The following is a 15950-nucleotide window of genomic DNA, read 5'->3' as shown; positions in this document are numbered from 1 at the left end:
TTATTTTGATGCGTTTTGATAAGGCTCTTATTAAAATTTTAAATCAAAGTTGAAAGCCCATTTATTTTATAAATATTATTATTTGTTTATTTTTAAAATATTGAATAATATAAAGAATTTATTTAATCTTGGGTTTTAGTTGGTTTGAGTTTATTCTAAGTTACTCAAACATATTACTATAATCTACCTTCTTGTGGAATGCAAAATTGATTAATTTCAATGCCAAGTAGAGTGCTTTAGAGATTTGTCTCTCTAAAGTACCTTCAGCTCGATCAAAATAAACTAACTCAAAACAAAACTTTTTATTTGCACGTATTTTTATACATATCCGTTTACAATTTCACATTGTGGATTTTCAGAGACGCGCCTTTCAGCCATTCAGAGCTTCCTTCAAATAAAAAAAAAAAAAAAGAAGCGAAACAACAAAATCCAAAGGCAAGCAAAATATTGTAAACGTTCGCTCCGATTTCATAAACAAATCCAAAAATATCATGCAGTGTGTTAATTGCGGTTATTACGGACGTTGGGGCCGCGTTTGAGCCGTATTGCTGACTCATGAGCCTGCCCCCGAGTTGCACACACACACACACACATATACTCATCTTTGTCTCCCTTACGCGTCATCCATCTGTCTCTATCGATTGAATCATGAATTTGGGGGTGTCACACACATGTTGGACTTTTGCCTAGGTTGACTAACTGAGGCCCACAGAATGTGGCCCACAAATAAAAAAATAAAAAGAAGAGCTTACAGTCATGCTGGTTGGGTGCAACACGTGTGCGCACGTGCCACACACTTACCGAGTGTGGCATATGCCAAAGGGGGCATGACCCGCATTAGGTGGCAACATCAAACAAGCGTTTGACTAAAAACCTGCACTCCACAAATGCAACAAATGTGCAATGAAAGCGCATTTTTCATTTTCAACTTGCTCTGCATATTCGGTTGCAAACTGCTTACGTGTGCCTGTGTGTGTGACTTACAATGAGAGAGAGACAGAGAGAGTGACAGAGGAGGATACCCAATGTGTAGCACCTCTATGTGGCTCTGAGACTTGCGACTTGGACTTGGACGGCGTAATTCAAAGCCGCCTTCTGACATAGAAAACTGTAAATGACACAGCTTCAAAACACACCAAAACACATTTGGCTCGACTTCGTAGGGTAGTCGTAGACGCGGCAGCCACTGAGTCAGCATAGTGTGCCTCACTCCGCTACGGCAGCAACCCTGGCGACGAGCCTCTAATATTCGGCGGAGCTTAAAAAGAAACTCCCTAGACCCGCACAATGCGCTCGCCCGATTAACTTTGTTTTGTGTTTCTCAATATTTTTGCACTTTAGCATTTCTCTTTGCAAAGTTTTAATTGGAAAACGTGTTTTGCATACACACAATTACACGAAACTAGCCATAACAAATTGTACATGGCAATACTGTATACATATAATATTGTATATATGTATACTATATTACTCTATGTAAGGTACCTTCTACTTAGTGCCCGTATACATGTCAAATTGTACACAAATTGTCAATAAAGCCAGGTTTATGCTCTAAGTGGAGGCTCTATTTACAACAAAATTGGCTATTTCTAGTTTCTAGACTGAAGCCCTGTTTAGACTTAAAAGCTTTGTCAAGAACTATATTTATTTAGAGCACTAATAAGGGAGCTTAAGTAGAATTTTGTTTAAGGCAGCCTAACACAAACAAAGAGAGAACCCAAACAAATTTCATTGAAGTTGAAGTCTTCTACAGGATTGTAGTATTTCTTTTAAATAGTATCAGAAATAGTTCAGTCGTTATATTTTATTTCATATTTGTATTATTTACTAAAAATTAGAGAGAAGCTTGCATATCAGCAATCAATTTTCAAAGCCTAAAATGCTGTTTATATAGCTGCTTGTCGTATTGTGTAGTTCTATTATATCACTCCTGCTTTCTCTCTTTCTTTCTCTCTTTATATACATAATCTGCATGCACCCCACATTAGCCAATTTTATTAGGTTCTGTATTAAGGTGCTAAATCTCCAAATATATTTTGCTTGGGCTCTCAATCTCTTAATTCTTAGCGTTTGGGGCTGGCGGGAAAGACCGGACGGAGTGGAGCTGGGTGACGAGCGCGCGTATGTGACTTTTGGTCAGTTTGTTGCGGCAGAAACCAGAAGAAGATACGAGATACGGTGGCTAGCTCACATATTCCACATGGAAAACAAGAAGTCTGCGCTAAATACTCACCTGCAACAAACAGCCACCACAAGAACATATATACACACACATATATATAATATATGTATAGATATATACAGCAACACTTAACTGAGCACTGATAAAATAATATCGTGCATTTTTATTGTCTTGGCACTTCCTATGTACAGAGAACGTTTCCAAACAGCGTGCGACATCTCAAGCTTCTTATATATGCTTACATATATATATACATATATATATGATGAAGTATATTCATTATATGGGCAATTGTAATTGTTATATTTAAAGATTTGTCATGCTTTTTTATATTATATTATAATATTTGTTATTGTTGTCGCTATCAGTGCGCGTGAGTATCTAGCTGCAAATGGCTTTAAGCCAAACTGGCTTGGATTTAAAATTATAGCATGCACTTAATATTGCAAGAATTGCCAAGATTCTATACCATTAAATAATACAACATGGGCTAAATATAATTATATGCTTATATCATGGTTACATGATAAATACATGAGTTCAACTTTAATAAATGATTGAGCTTTATCAATATTATTATGAATATGTATAATATTACAATATGATATGAATACTAATGGAATATAGTCGCAGCTTTGGCTCTAATTGAATCACTCCAAGCCACTATTATCACTTACTTTTTTTACTAGCGATTCTAAGATCTTAAATAGGCTAACATAAGAGCCTTTTTGAATACTTAGCATGTTCATCCTTATGATATTTTATTTACAGCACAAAATTGTAATTGTAAATTGTAATGTTACACATTCCATATTGTGTATAAAATGAATCTATATAATATAAGTCGGCGGCATATGTTACCAACTGAAAGCGTATTTTGTTTAGATATTTTGCACTGACTACTTGTTGGCTTAAGCAGCAACAAGAACAACAACAATAATAATAGTACTTGGCAGCGACGCTGGCAGAGCGGAAAAAAGCGTCAACTGCAACTGGCATAAAACTAAACCCGACTCAATTCATTATGCAAACGCGCGTGCCCCGTTTCGGTTGTTGTTTCGTCTGACCAGTTGAGTGTATTTTGGCGTTGCAAACATTTCAAAAATAAAAAAAATTAAAAAATTAAAAGAAAAATATGTATTAAATATTTTATATATGTGTGTGCTTATGTGTCTTAAAAAGTTTTCCTGTTGATACAAATCGAAATAATAATAATAATAGTATTTGATTTCTCAGTTCAAACAAAGGGCCGTAAAAGACAATAGACAATATTATTGATTGATTTTCATTTATTTTTTATGTTTGAAAACAAAAAATTACCAAACATAATATTTACTTTTTTTTTATTGCTTGTGTGTGTGTGTGTGTGTGTGTAAAGGATTGCCTTCTCGTTTACGATTTTTTAACTTCGGCTATTTTGTGTTGCTGCCACGCTTCTGCCACAAGAACTTCCGATCTGACACAGAGACTTGCAAGTCAGTCCCGAAACGCATTTGTCCCGTTCGCAGTTTTGCCTGCCACGCAGCTTTGTTTATGCCACAACAAACCCTAAATAAAAAAACAAAAAAAAAACGAAAAACAAAAAAATTAAGAAGAGACGACACAAGAGGCCAAGTGCAGCGAAAATATTTGCACAGGCTACCGTTGAAACAGAGTGTCGCAGGGAATTTGAGTTGCATAAACAAAAGCCGAAACTCTTTTATTTTTAATTAAAACTTTTATGGGTCCACCCACACACACACACACACACTTCTCCTTATAAACATGCAAAAAGTTAACTCCGGTGGTCTAGCAACAGCAACGACAACAACAGTACTCTGTTATTTAAACAATGCAATGGAATGTTATTAACAGTTTCATTTTACACAAGCCGCGTCTTAACAGTACTAGCAACATCAACGCCCAGCAATAAACGTAGCTATAACAGTAACATACAGATCATCAGCTGTTAAAATCGCCCGTAAAACGCGCACAAATGCAAACAGTGCGTTTTTAATCGCGCTGTACGAAACATTTTTATTAAAAATCGAAAAACGAAAATTAGTTTAGTCAGCCGCAAAATGTTTTTCTCCAACTACAATAATATGTATTTAAAGAACTACTGCTATAGGTAAAATACAAAATATTTATTAATTATAATAAGCATTATTTTGTATTTTTATTTATTATTTATTTATTTATTATATGAATATATATATATATTTCTCTTTACAGCTCTGTCTATGCAAGTCCTTTACTCGCCTCGGCCGCCAATGGCATGCAGTACGGCATGCAAACTATTGCCTCGCCCACCCACACACACGCCCAGCTGCAACAACAACATCACCAACATCAACAACAGCAGCAGCAGCAACAACAGCAACAGCACCAACAACAACAACATCATCAACATCACAACTCATCGAGCAACAGTCCTGGTCCAGTGGGTCTGCACCACACTGGCAACTCCACGCTGCTGGACGACGGCTACGGCTCGCCCAAGAGTAGCCACAGCGGCAATGGCAACGGCGGTGGAGGCACCTTGCCCGCCTTTCAGCGCATTGCGCCGGCAAGCGGTGGTGCGGGCTATGGCAACGGCGTGGCCAATGGCTCTGGCAGTGGGGCCGAACGGGCTGGATACGCATCGCTAGGCAATTATCGCACACACGTAAGTGGCAAGGCTGGAGATGTCGGCTCCAACATTTGTTTAATACTCACTACTTTGCTTTCTTTCTCTGGTGCAGGGCGATGCCTGGAGTGGTCATTACGAACCAATTAGCTACGCGCCCACAACCGCCGGCCAGGGCCAGCTGGGTGGTGCAGCGGTGACCAATGTGATACGCAACGGACGCGCCGTTTCTGCCGCGGCGGCAGCAGCAGCCGCTGTCGATGGTGCTGCCAGCACTGTTGATCCTGCGCGCTTCCTAGCCAATGCCACTCATCTGTCCGCCTCGGCATCGCTAACAGCAAGTAAGTCAGACCTCCACATATAGCTATAGACATAGACATCTGTATGCCAAGGAATCCTAATATGCCACATATTTGTCAGCCGTCTGGCCTTAGGTAGAATTTCACACGCAAACAGTTGCTCACATACATATAAATATATATGTACTTGTATATATATAGGTCTGTTATTTGCGTAGCCTGTGTAAATTCATTTTGGGCAAAGAAATTTGTTGCCAACTGTTCATCGTTTGTGCTTTGAATAGTTAGACAGCCGGAGGACTCAACTCTCTTTCAGTCAGTAGGCATATTATTATTATTATTATTATTATTATTTTTTTTTTCATTATTTGCAGTTATAAAAACTACATCGATTTAATTTTCAAATATATTTATATATATAGAGAAAAGCAGAAAACAAATGAATGAGGTTAAAAATATTGTAAAATGAGCATAGAATATTAACATATTTTTGATTATTCAAGTCTTCTTTTATGAACAGCAGTATTTTTTAACCTTCAATAAAGAGATAAGAAAATATAATAAATAGGCGCATTAATAAAAAATGTTGTATTTATTATTTAGGGATAGCGTACATATATATGTCAAAAATCATATCAATAGATCAATTTACATATATCAATAGATCGGTAACAGTTTTTAGTATTGTGGTAAGAAAAAAAACAGGCATTTCTTTAGTTTATCAATTTTAATACACTTTATTTAAGTATTATTTTTATCATATACATTTCTATTGCTAAGTATAACGTATAATAAATTCAATTAATTTTTATCAACTCTTGAACAACAAAAAATGAAATACAACACAAAAATAAACAACAACAGTATAAATCAAATATAATAGTAAATACTAATTTTTTTTATAAAAACAATAAAATGCAATTCAAAGCGTTTCTCACACACCCACACATATTTACAACTACAACAAAAACAACAACATGAAATGAAATACAAAAAAAAACTTTCAATACAAATTTTCGATTTTTCTATACTTAAATTTCCAAAGCATTGCTCGATGCCGATTTTTTCACTGAGGGGCGAGAATGTGTGAATTGTGGTGCGATTTCGACCCCATTGTGGCGCCGCGATAACACGGGACACTATTTATGCAATGCGTGCGGCCTGTATCATAAAATGAACGGCATGAATCGGCCGTTAATTAAACAGCCTAGAAGATTGGTAAATGTCAACAACAGCTATAACTACAACTACTACAACAACAACAAAATCAATTACAAGTATTACTAACTCAAACAACAAACTGATTTTTTGCTTTTGTGTGGAACAAAATTTTTAATAGCAACGAGAGCTCTTAAATAATGGGCTCTAAGAACTTATAGAAATCCGCCAGCCAGACTGCAGTTCTCGCTTCTATCATTGAACAAAATCCGAAAGCATAAATTAAAGAAATGGAACTAAGAAATGCATAAAGAGAAAATTAATTGAATTTATTATATTAGTCAAGCGCAAATTAGTTTTGTACGACTGAAAAAAACAAAAAAAAAAAAAAAAAACAATCAACAAATATAAAAAAAAAAAAAAAACTAAAACTTACAACAACAAACGCTTTTCTTCATTACAAACAAATTCTAATTGCCTTATTACAGTGGCCGCTGAATCAGGCGGGGATTTCTATAAGACCTTCCCATTTAATGTGACCGCCGGTAGCCGCAGTAAAAGCTCAACAAATGCCAACAGCGCTGCTGGCGTCGGCGCTAGCGCAGGCTCAACGTCGGCGACGACGTCCTCAGTGACTTCAACGGCGCTCGACGAGCAAGTTAGTCGCGCTAATTCGAGACGCTTGGTAGGTCGTCCATTAATTATGAATAGTCAAACCCAACCAAATCAAACCAACCAAACCAAACCAGACCAAAACAAACCAAACCAAACCAAGCCAAGCCAATCAACTAAAACTTGCAACTAACATGTCAAATAGCAAATATTTCGAATCAAATAATTGACAATCCACAGAAAGTAAAATAGTTTCCTGTCTTGCCAAGACTAACAGTAATTATTAACCAAAAGTTTGTAGCATGCTGAATATAGATAGAATATTAAACACATCTGGATAAATAAAAAAAAATGTGTGTATTTTTTTTTAATAATAAATTTAAAAAAATTACCCAGATATTGATTCATTGCTAGTCCTAGTCTCTGCTAACTTTTTATAATGCTTGGATTACTTACACTTACAAACGTATAACGTAGCTTATATTAAAAATTACCAATTTTTTTTTACTGTTTAATTTTTTTTTATTTTGTATCGTTTGGTTTACTTAGTTGGTTGAGAAAAAAAAAACCCTTTTATTAAAACAAAAAATATTGTTCCACATCAAAAGCAATAAAAGTTCCACGCCCCCAATAACTCATTAAACACACACACACACACACTGACACACACTGGCACACACACAATCACTAACCGGCTGATATTTTTCTAAAAACTTTCACAGAGCGCCTCCCGACGAGCTGGCATGTCCTGCTCCAACTGCCAGACGAGCTACACTTCGCTATGGCGTCGTAATCCTGGGGGCGAGCCCGTCTGTAATGCGTGCGGCCTTTACTTCAAGTTGCACAGCGTGGTCCGTCCACTAACGATGAAGAAGGACACCATACAGGTGAGTTGTTGTAGTTGGTCCTCGACAGAAAAGCCGGAAACTAAACTCTTGTCTCACTTCGCCCCATCAATAGAAACGCAAGCGCAAGCCGAAGGGTACCAAAAGCGAAAAGTCAAAGAAGATGAGAGCCTCGCAGGCAGCTGGATTAGTGGCCAGCAATTCCAATGCCTGCCACAACGCGAGCATGCAACTGGAGGCGCATGGGCAGCAGCAAATGGATGTCACTGATGGAGGTGGGTTGAGATCTTCAATATGCATTTTCTCTCGCACGCGCGCTCTCTCGCTCTATCTCTCTCTCACTGTGTGTTACACGCATGCCTAATTTGTGATGTTTGCTTTCTCTCTCTCTCCCTCCTTTCTCGGCGAACTCATTAGAAATGAAACCAATCGCATATATGTCATACGCACCGCAGCAACAGCTACAACAGCAGCAACAACTAAACACTGAGCTACATTCATCTGCGGCCAGCTCGCCGCAAAGCATGGCATCCTCCTCATTATCACCTAATGCTGCATCCCAACATCAACAACAACAGCAGCAGCAACAGCTATGCTCTGGCCTGGACATGTCGCCCACATCATCCTATCAAATGTCGCCCATTAATATGCAGCAGCAGCAGCAGCAATCATGCAGCATGCAGCATTCACCTAGCACGCCCACATCAGCCATGTCTCAGTCCATTTACTCCACGCCATCGCCCACGCAGCTTCATAATAGCAGCAACAGCAGCAGCAACAACAACAGCAACAGTCACAACAATAACAACAACTCATTATTTAATAATAACAATAACAGCATTAATAGCAGCAATGAAAATAACAAACAAATTATTCAGAAATATCTGCAAGCTCAACAATTGAGCAACAGCAGCAGCGATCATCAATTGTTGGCACATCAGCAACTTATGCACCTGATGCCGAACTCCATTACGGCGGCAGCAGCAGCTGCAGCAGCAGCGGCGGCGGCGGCGGCAATCAGCACAGCGATCAAATCGGAGGCGGTCACCAACAGCACCACCAACACCACCACCAGCAGCAAGCAATTAGCTGCCACAACAACAACAACACAGACCACGGCATCGAACGCACTATCCTCGCTGAGCAACAGCAGCAGCAACATTATCAACCTCCAAAATCCCTATCAACAGCAGGCGCTTGGTCAGACGGAGATGCCCTTGTGTAAGTCGGCACTGAGTGGTCGTACATCGTCGCCCTACTACATAAGTCACCTAGCCGAGGAGGAGCAACCGACTATCATAAAACTGGAGCAGTTGGATCACCACCAACAACAGCAACAGCAGCATCAGCAGCAACATCAACAGCAGCAGCAACATCAGCAACACGATGATATGTTGCTCAGCCGCTCAACGTCCATCGATGAGCATTATGAATTGGCCGCATATCACCGCCAGCAGCAGCAACAGCAGCAGCAACAACAACAGCAGCAGCAACAGCAGCACGCACAGCAGCAACATGTTGCACTTAGCCAGCACGAGCATCAGATTGCCAGCTATGCACTGCACGCAGCCGCACAACAGCAACTCCATGAATTTGGTCGTAAATATGGCGGTGAGCGCGAGACAATTGTTAAGATGGAATAATGCTAGCCGATTCTGATTAGACCTGACCAAAGATATTCTTGTTATACACACATCTCACAGCTCCCAAAGAAACTGAAATCCATTTTTAGCCTAGGCATTCGAATTGCGTATACCAAAAGTTCTCTAAGAATTTGCAACAAACAGCACAACACTGACACAGAACACACACACACAAGTTTTGTATATAATTTAAGCAAATCGATGCGACATTTCCCTAAGCTATGGAAATGCTCTCAAACTACTCGAGTTCTGTTATTGTAAAATTTAGTTTAATTTTTTTTTTAGCGAATGTCGCCAGCAGCATAAAACTGATATGTTGTTGGATTTTTGTTATTATATACCCCCAATACTATTCTTTATTATGAATATGAATAACTCTTGAGATTTCTTATCATCAAATTCCACATAATTTTTAAGTTAATTTTATGCATCAGCAATAATGAAAATATATCAAAAATATAAATGATAATCTCATGCAATTTTAGTTAATAATTTATACGTTTTACACATACGATATATGCCAAATTAAGTTTTAGTTTCGTTTAACTTTTTACTTCTTTTTGCAATATTAATATTATTATTTTTGAATAAATAAACGACAAGTAAACATAAAATATTTTTTCCATTTTAAAGCAAATGAAAATATAATTTTTATTCGTAAAGGGTAATAAACTCAACTTATACTGTAAATATTTTTCAAACAATCGCAGACTAAAGATTCTAGATATTTATTTGAAATTTATATTTGAAAACCAACTTATCGAAAAGTGTGTTATCGACCAGCCACCATGCTCATAAAGAGCGCAATAAAGAGCTAACAGAGTGTAAACAACGCACTAGATGGTTTCTGTTATTACACCAGAAAATGCCTAATAAAATATGTTGCATACTTTTGGGCTGTAAAAATCGTTGACATATGTTGTAAGTCGCCTTGCCAATTGGATTTTCACCAGATCTAATAAGAAGACTGACATCCTTAATTCAGAATATTTCAATTTTCAAACTTAACATATTAGGTATGATTTATTAAAACTGTTGAAATCAACTCATTTATTTGATGCATATATTATATATTTCTTTAATCATTCCTGAAATTCTATTGCGAAATATACGTAAGAAAAAGTGCAACCAATGCAAAAACTTAATTATTTGAAAACCATTTTATTTTTTGTAGTAGAAAAAGGATATTTTATAAACATTATTTATAATTGAGAAAAAGCATACAAAAATAATTTTTGTTTTGTTTTGTTATTTCTGCTAACATTTTTAATATAAACGTCTCTCTAGTATTATATTTTTGTTATCAAACGTTGACAGGCCTATAGTCTATTTTATAAAAAATATATAAAGCCATAAGTTGAACTGGCAATGAATTGTTCATATCAAATATATTATTTTATCCAGTTGCAGTATATATATAAGGGGACGGGGACATATAATATTTGTTTTATATGCCACCATTTACGAAAGCGACAATTTTTTTCTGATAAGATAAGCATTGGCATTCTCGTTAGCTGCCGCTGCTCTCCTTCTCTAGCGCTTTGCTTCGCTTTCCGTCTCTGTCGCTCTTGCTCTCTGTTTATATTTGATTTTTGCTCTATTTTTGTGATTATACTTTGAGTACGTTTTGTTCATTTATTTTTTATTGGAGTCACGCGTTCCAAAAAGCAAGCTAGAGAGCGAGAGCGAGAGAGAATGCTGACTACGTGACTGTACTAAAGTCGCGCATTGGGGGAAAACCTTTGAAGCCACCAACAATCAAGTGTGGGCCGTGAGAGTGAATTTGGGAATGGGAGCCTTGCAGGCAGGCGGTACAGAGTTTGATTGATAGCTGATAAGGCGTCATCTGGCGTTAGAGCGTTAATAAGTTTAATTTATAAATTATTATGGGGTTAGAGTCAACATTAACATAGGACGTTTGATGAGCATATTGCCTGGGCGCGGTCGAAAACATATTAACTCATTTGAGACTATTGCAGTTATTATTTTTATGTTTCCCATTGAAATAAACTTAAATCGTTTTAGCCAACAACTTTAACTAAAAACTGGGGCTGGGTCATGGTTGCTATCAATGCTTTTGCTCAGATAATGGGATGATAATGCCAAATACATATGTGTGTATATGGAATGCAAGAAATCGTCTTACATGATATCATATGTGTATATACATACGCACGATAAGATATAGTTTTAATGCTTTCATTTCAGCTTGCCGTGCGATGTTATTGCAAACCGATTGTTAATGCTGCCTCTATCTGTGTGAAGGGGGTTTAGTAACTATTTAGCTTTGGGATCAGTTAGTTGGGCTGTTAGATCTCTTCAATGCGAGTTCCACTTCAATACATGTGGCCACACTTGAGCAGCAGGGGAATACGCGTAATAAAGCAATAAAAAAGCGGCAGCAACAACAACGCCAGCGCGCGCCAAGTGCTGCAAAGCTTTATCGTTGTCGCCATCTTGATTTCAAAATGGCGTCGCAGTTGTTGCCGCACGCGCAAAACGAAAAGCAGAAATAACATAGCAACGGCCGTTGTACATAATGCAAGCATGATAAATTGATTATGTGTGTATGTGTGTGCTTGAGTGTGTGCTTGTGTGTATGTGTAATGCAGCGTAATGCTGACAATTGCGGCCTTTTATTTAACTGCTTCATAAAATGGAACAAGGGTGGTTCACACAGAACCTATAAAGCTTATAGCAATACAATTCTTTTTTTTTTTTTTTTTAATACAGATAACAAATCCTTCTTGGATAATTTCCACTGGCACATAACGTTAGTATAAAGATTTTAGTTTATGAAATATTTCCGCCTCACAACAACTTGTTAAATTCATCAAAAATGAAAAAGTTCAGGCACTAAATAAATATAGTAAAATCCTGATAATTTGAAATGGCAAAAGTATCAGCTTTTTTTGATTTACACAGAAATTCAGACTATCGAGAATTATTGAGAACGAATTTCTTTCAACGGGATAGAATTTTTCGATTTATCGCGATTTTCGATTAAGCGGGGTACGAATTATCGAGACTCGACTGTATTTCATTATAAGATTGTGTGTTTAGACTATTTAAGGTTAATTTCTTTTTCCTTTAGCATTTTTCACAGAAACAGTCCATTTATATTTAGAGATGAATAATTTCTGTTAGAGTTTGGCAACTATTTAGAAATAATTGCTTTGGCATTTTTTTAATTAAAATGCTGTGAATGTTTTTTTTTCAGAATGTTCTGTCTTACAGCAACAATAGCTATTTTTCATTAAGTTTGAACATTTTTGCTGTCAGCGCAGCAAGTTGATATTTGCGCACTCGTTTAGGTATGTACAGACACCGCAAATAGTTTATGTACCGAAACACACAAAGTTCGTAATTTACGACATTCAAGTTTTTATGGCACTGTTTATGCTTTATTTTTTTTGTTACTGTTTTTGCGTTTTTATTAGACGGCGCATTTTCCTTCAGATTTGCGACTATGGTGTCACTTTATGATGTTGTCACACACAGGCATGGGCATAGACACAGACACACGCACACACACTCACACGTTATAATAATAATTATAAAATAATAATTATTATGTGGGTTAAGTGACGCCAGAGAGCTAGCTGGTCGGAGGGACACGACGCCGCGCGTTTAAATGGAAAGTGCAAAACTTACTGTGCGAGCAACGAAATAACCGCACGGTAAGATATTATTTTTTACATGCCCATTGCCATAGATAGGCAATCTGTATCTGCGCGGCAACGATAATGCTTATAAATAAGATAATATGATTTGATAATGTTATTTACCATATGCAGAAAGTACAAGAAACGGGCATGGAGAACGCCTGCCACATAAAAAGCGCAGGTACATAAAAAGTATCAGACAAATACAGAAAAGCCAAGCTTACTTTCCATGCCTGCGGTGTGCCTAATTCAATGTTGACAACTGTTTGTTTTACTTCGTTCGGGATTCCTGGTAGAAAATGCACCACATTTGGCTGCCTGCGTTTCAGTTGAGTCTAGGTGGAAAAACAATTCCGGGTCTTTGAATGGAAATGCAAACAGTTTGCATTTAGAGCAACATTTCATTGCTCTGATTGTTGTTGCCTGTCTGATGTCTTTCTCGGCCTTATCGCCAACTGACGTTTGTACTTCAAATTGTGTGCTTAAGATAATGAAATAAAGTAGAAGCAGCCGTAACAGCGAACGAGACTGTCGACGCAATGACAGTACGACGAGTTGACATGCCAACAGACACAGCCGGCATGAGGCAAGGGGCAGGCGAACGAACTCATCGACTGAAATGAAATGAAATATGTATGTAGACACATTGAACTGTCATCAGCGTCGACATCCAGTCAAAGTCTTGGCAGAATTTTAACTTTGCTGAGAGACTGGCGACATGAACAACATATTGCTCGCCTTAAATACTTCACTTACAGCAATTACGGCGCTAGGTGTCATGTTGTTTTATTTTTAACTCCTTTAGCTGCAGCCATTTATGGAAGTTCTCTGGTGCCCTAACATTTTGATATTCTTATGTATATAAATTATTTATATAAATTTATGTGTTTAAGAAATTAGGTATTGAAATCTTGATCAGAGCTGTGAAGCGTTATACAGTTAGCAGATTCATAGGAAATATACTCAGAAATGAATACTGAATGCCATAGCAATAAATAATAACATTAATGAAAAATAAAACATATTCTAAGTATACAATTAAAAATGCAAACTTTGAATTTCTCATAAATAATTGGTTTATTTTTTAGACTAACTAACTAGTTAACGACTAGTTTAGAAAGCGCCATTGAATTTGTTAAAATAAATCATATAAATCGGAAGTTTAATTTTACACTTATCTTAATTTCAAGAAAATTATAAAACTGTTAGCTAAAATATCCTTGTAAAGAACCTCTGTTATATATTACATAAACCTTTTAAGAGCTATTCCGCATTTTTGACTTTTGCTTAAAGGCTCTAAATTTATATCATTCTAGGAAATTGTTTGATTTAATGCGTATTTTTATCTTATCGGCATGCCAAAAATTGTTTATTTATTTCAACGGCTACTTTTGCATTCAGTGCTACTCGAATACGATCTTTCATGTATATATATGTACTATATATATATAAATATTTGTATATATATATTTATTTTAATTGTCTCTCGGGAATTTGAACCTTATAATGCAAATTGGAAATTATACATAACAAATTAATATTAAATACGGATTTAACTTTGATCATTAAAAGCTTCAGTTAGATGCATTATAATGAAAATTAAATTATTTTTTAAGTGTATTTACGATATTCCGAAACTTCACTCTTAAATTTATATACAGAGATTTATCCATGCACTTTACTGAATTTATGTAAATAATAATAAATTATTTTAATGTAAATCACTTTTATCGGGCTTTTAATTGCATTCACATTGAATGCAAGAGATGTCACATATATTAGATAGGATATATAGGTATATATATGGGTAGATCTTGTTTTTGATTTCTATTTTAATATTGAGCGAGCGCGGTTTGAAAATAACAATGTTTCCATGTTGAAAATCCCAGTTACACTCACCAACTGTGATTAGATTCCATGCCGTTGGGCGTCCAAACTTAAGGAATTACTGAAAAATTCAAATTATTATCGCTTATTATCTTGGGACATTATCAGTTCAAACACTGATATACTGATACAGAGCAACAGGCGACAGAGACCAGCGCCAGAGACCGAAGCCCAACCAGAACCAGAAGCACAGCCAGTCCAAGCCCAAAGCAATCAACGGCCAGGCGATGGGGAAACCTAACAGATACCCCAAAAAAAAAAAAAAAATTATACTGATACCGATATCCTACTACCAGCAGCAACAGCTGCAACAACAACTGCAGCGACAAATTGATAGCAAATCTTCATTATCTTATAAATACAGAGGCATATTATGTGAATGTGATTGTATTTATATGTATATAATATATAAATATATGTATATATTGCTGAAAAGCCAAGATTAGATACTTTTATCTAGCTAGGTCACCGAAGCAAGAAATTGGCAACGTCACGAGGCGCACGCATTATCGGTTAAGCAAATGAACTGCGATTACAGCTCACACCTGGTGGCCACCAGGTAAGCCCTAGATGTTGACACAGCCCAGCCAGATATCGCACGGACTGACTCCCATTGGAGTAGGTTAAGGAGCAGCTGTTTCTGCATGGGCTTCTCTCTCTCCCTTACATATTAGGGGGCCTGTTGCGAGTGTGGCTCGAAATCTCTGTTAAGATACGTTAACTTATCTAAGGCCACTATCTATTCTCAGATATTCGATATGTTTATATATATATATATATTCTTTTATATATGGAGGTGTATTATATGCGACGACGATAGGAAAAATCACTTTGTTGATAGGAACAATCAGTTGTGCACAATATGCCATTGGGGGTAACGAGCAAAGTTAACAGACCCGTAAAACACTTACTCTGGTTACGCGGAAAAGTGACACGGGCTCGATGCGACGCTTACGGTTTTTTTAAAGAAATTTATTGGTACTGCAGAGCGATAGGCGCTTTCAATTTTACGCCCATTATCGAATACTGAAGTGGTTTGGTCTAACACACA

The 15950-nt window shown here is 36.9% G+C and overlaps 1 protein-coding gene and 1 long non-coding RNA gene across 12 annotated transcripts in view; one reads left to right on the top strand and one right to left on the bottom strand.

The window, feature by feature from the left end:
• The window catches only part of srp (serpent), a 23423-nt gene extending 13462 nt beyond the window's left edge, over positions 1-9961 (top strand). For 2 of the 11 annotated variants that reach the window (XM_089464115.1, XM_018000007.2), the window contains exons 2-7: positions 4397-4829; positions 4906-5131; positions 6736-6932; positions 7582-7746; positions 7820-7979; positions 8122-9961. In XM_089464115.1, coding sequence (XP_089320241.1) covers positions 4397-4829; positions 4906-5131; positions 6736-6932; positions 7582-7746; positions 7820-7979; positions 8122-9347 — 2407 coding nt within the window. In that variant the 3' untranslated portion in view covers positions 9348-9961. Of the gene's footprint in view, positions 1-127; positions 3340-3516; positions 3658-3724; positions 4293-4396; positions 4830-4905; positions 5132-6134; positions 6308-6735; positions 6933-7581; positions 7747-7819; positions 7980-8121 lie in introns of those variants that run through there. The other 9 variants (XM_089464149.1, XM_089464125.1, XM_089464153.1 and 6 more) reach the window with 9 other exon arrangements.
• LOC149270355 (uncharacterized) lies at positions 3503-15950 on the bottom strand. The gene is made up of 3 exons (XR_016269165.1): positions 15811-15950; positions 14912-15136; positions 3503-3730 (listed from the first exon to the last, which is right to left on the bottom strand). It is a non-coding gene; the product is annotated as an uncharacterized LOC149270355 (long non-coding RNA).

This window comes from Drosophila arizonae, chromosome 2 (genome assembly GCF_054131065.1).
Source record: "Drosophila arizonae isolate 15081-1271.41 chromosome 2, UAZ_ARI_1.0, whole genome shotgun sequence".
NCBI classification, from domain to species: Eukaryota; Metazoa; Arthropoda; class Insecta; order Diptera; family Drosophilidae; genus Drosophila; species Drosophila arizonae.
This window is presented reverse-complemented; position numbering and strand designations above follow the sequence as displayed.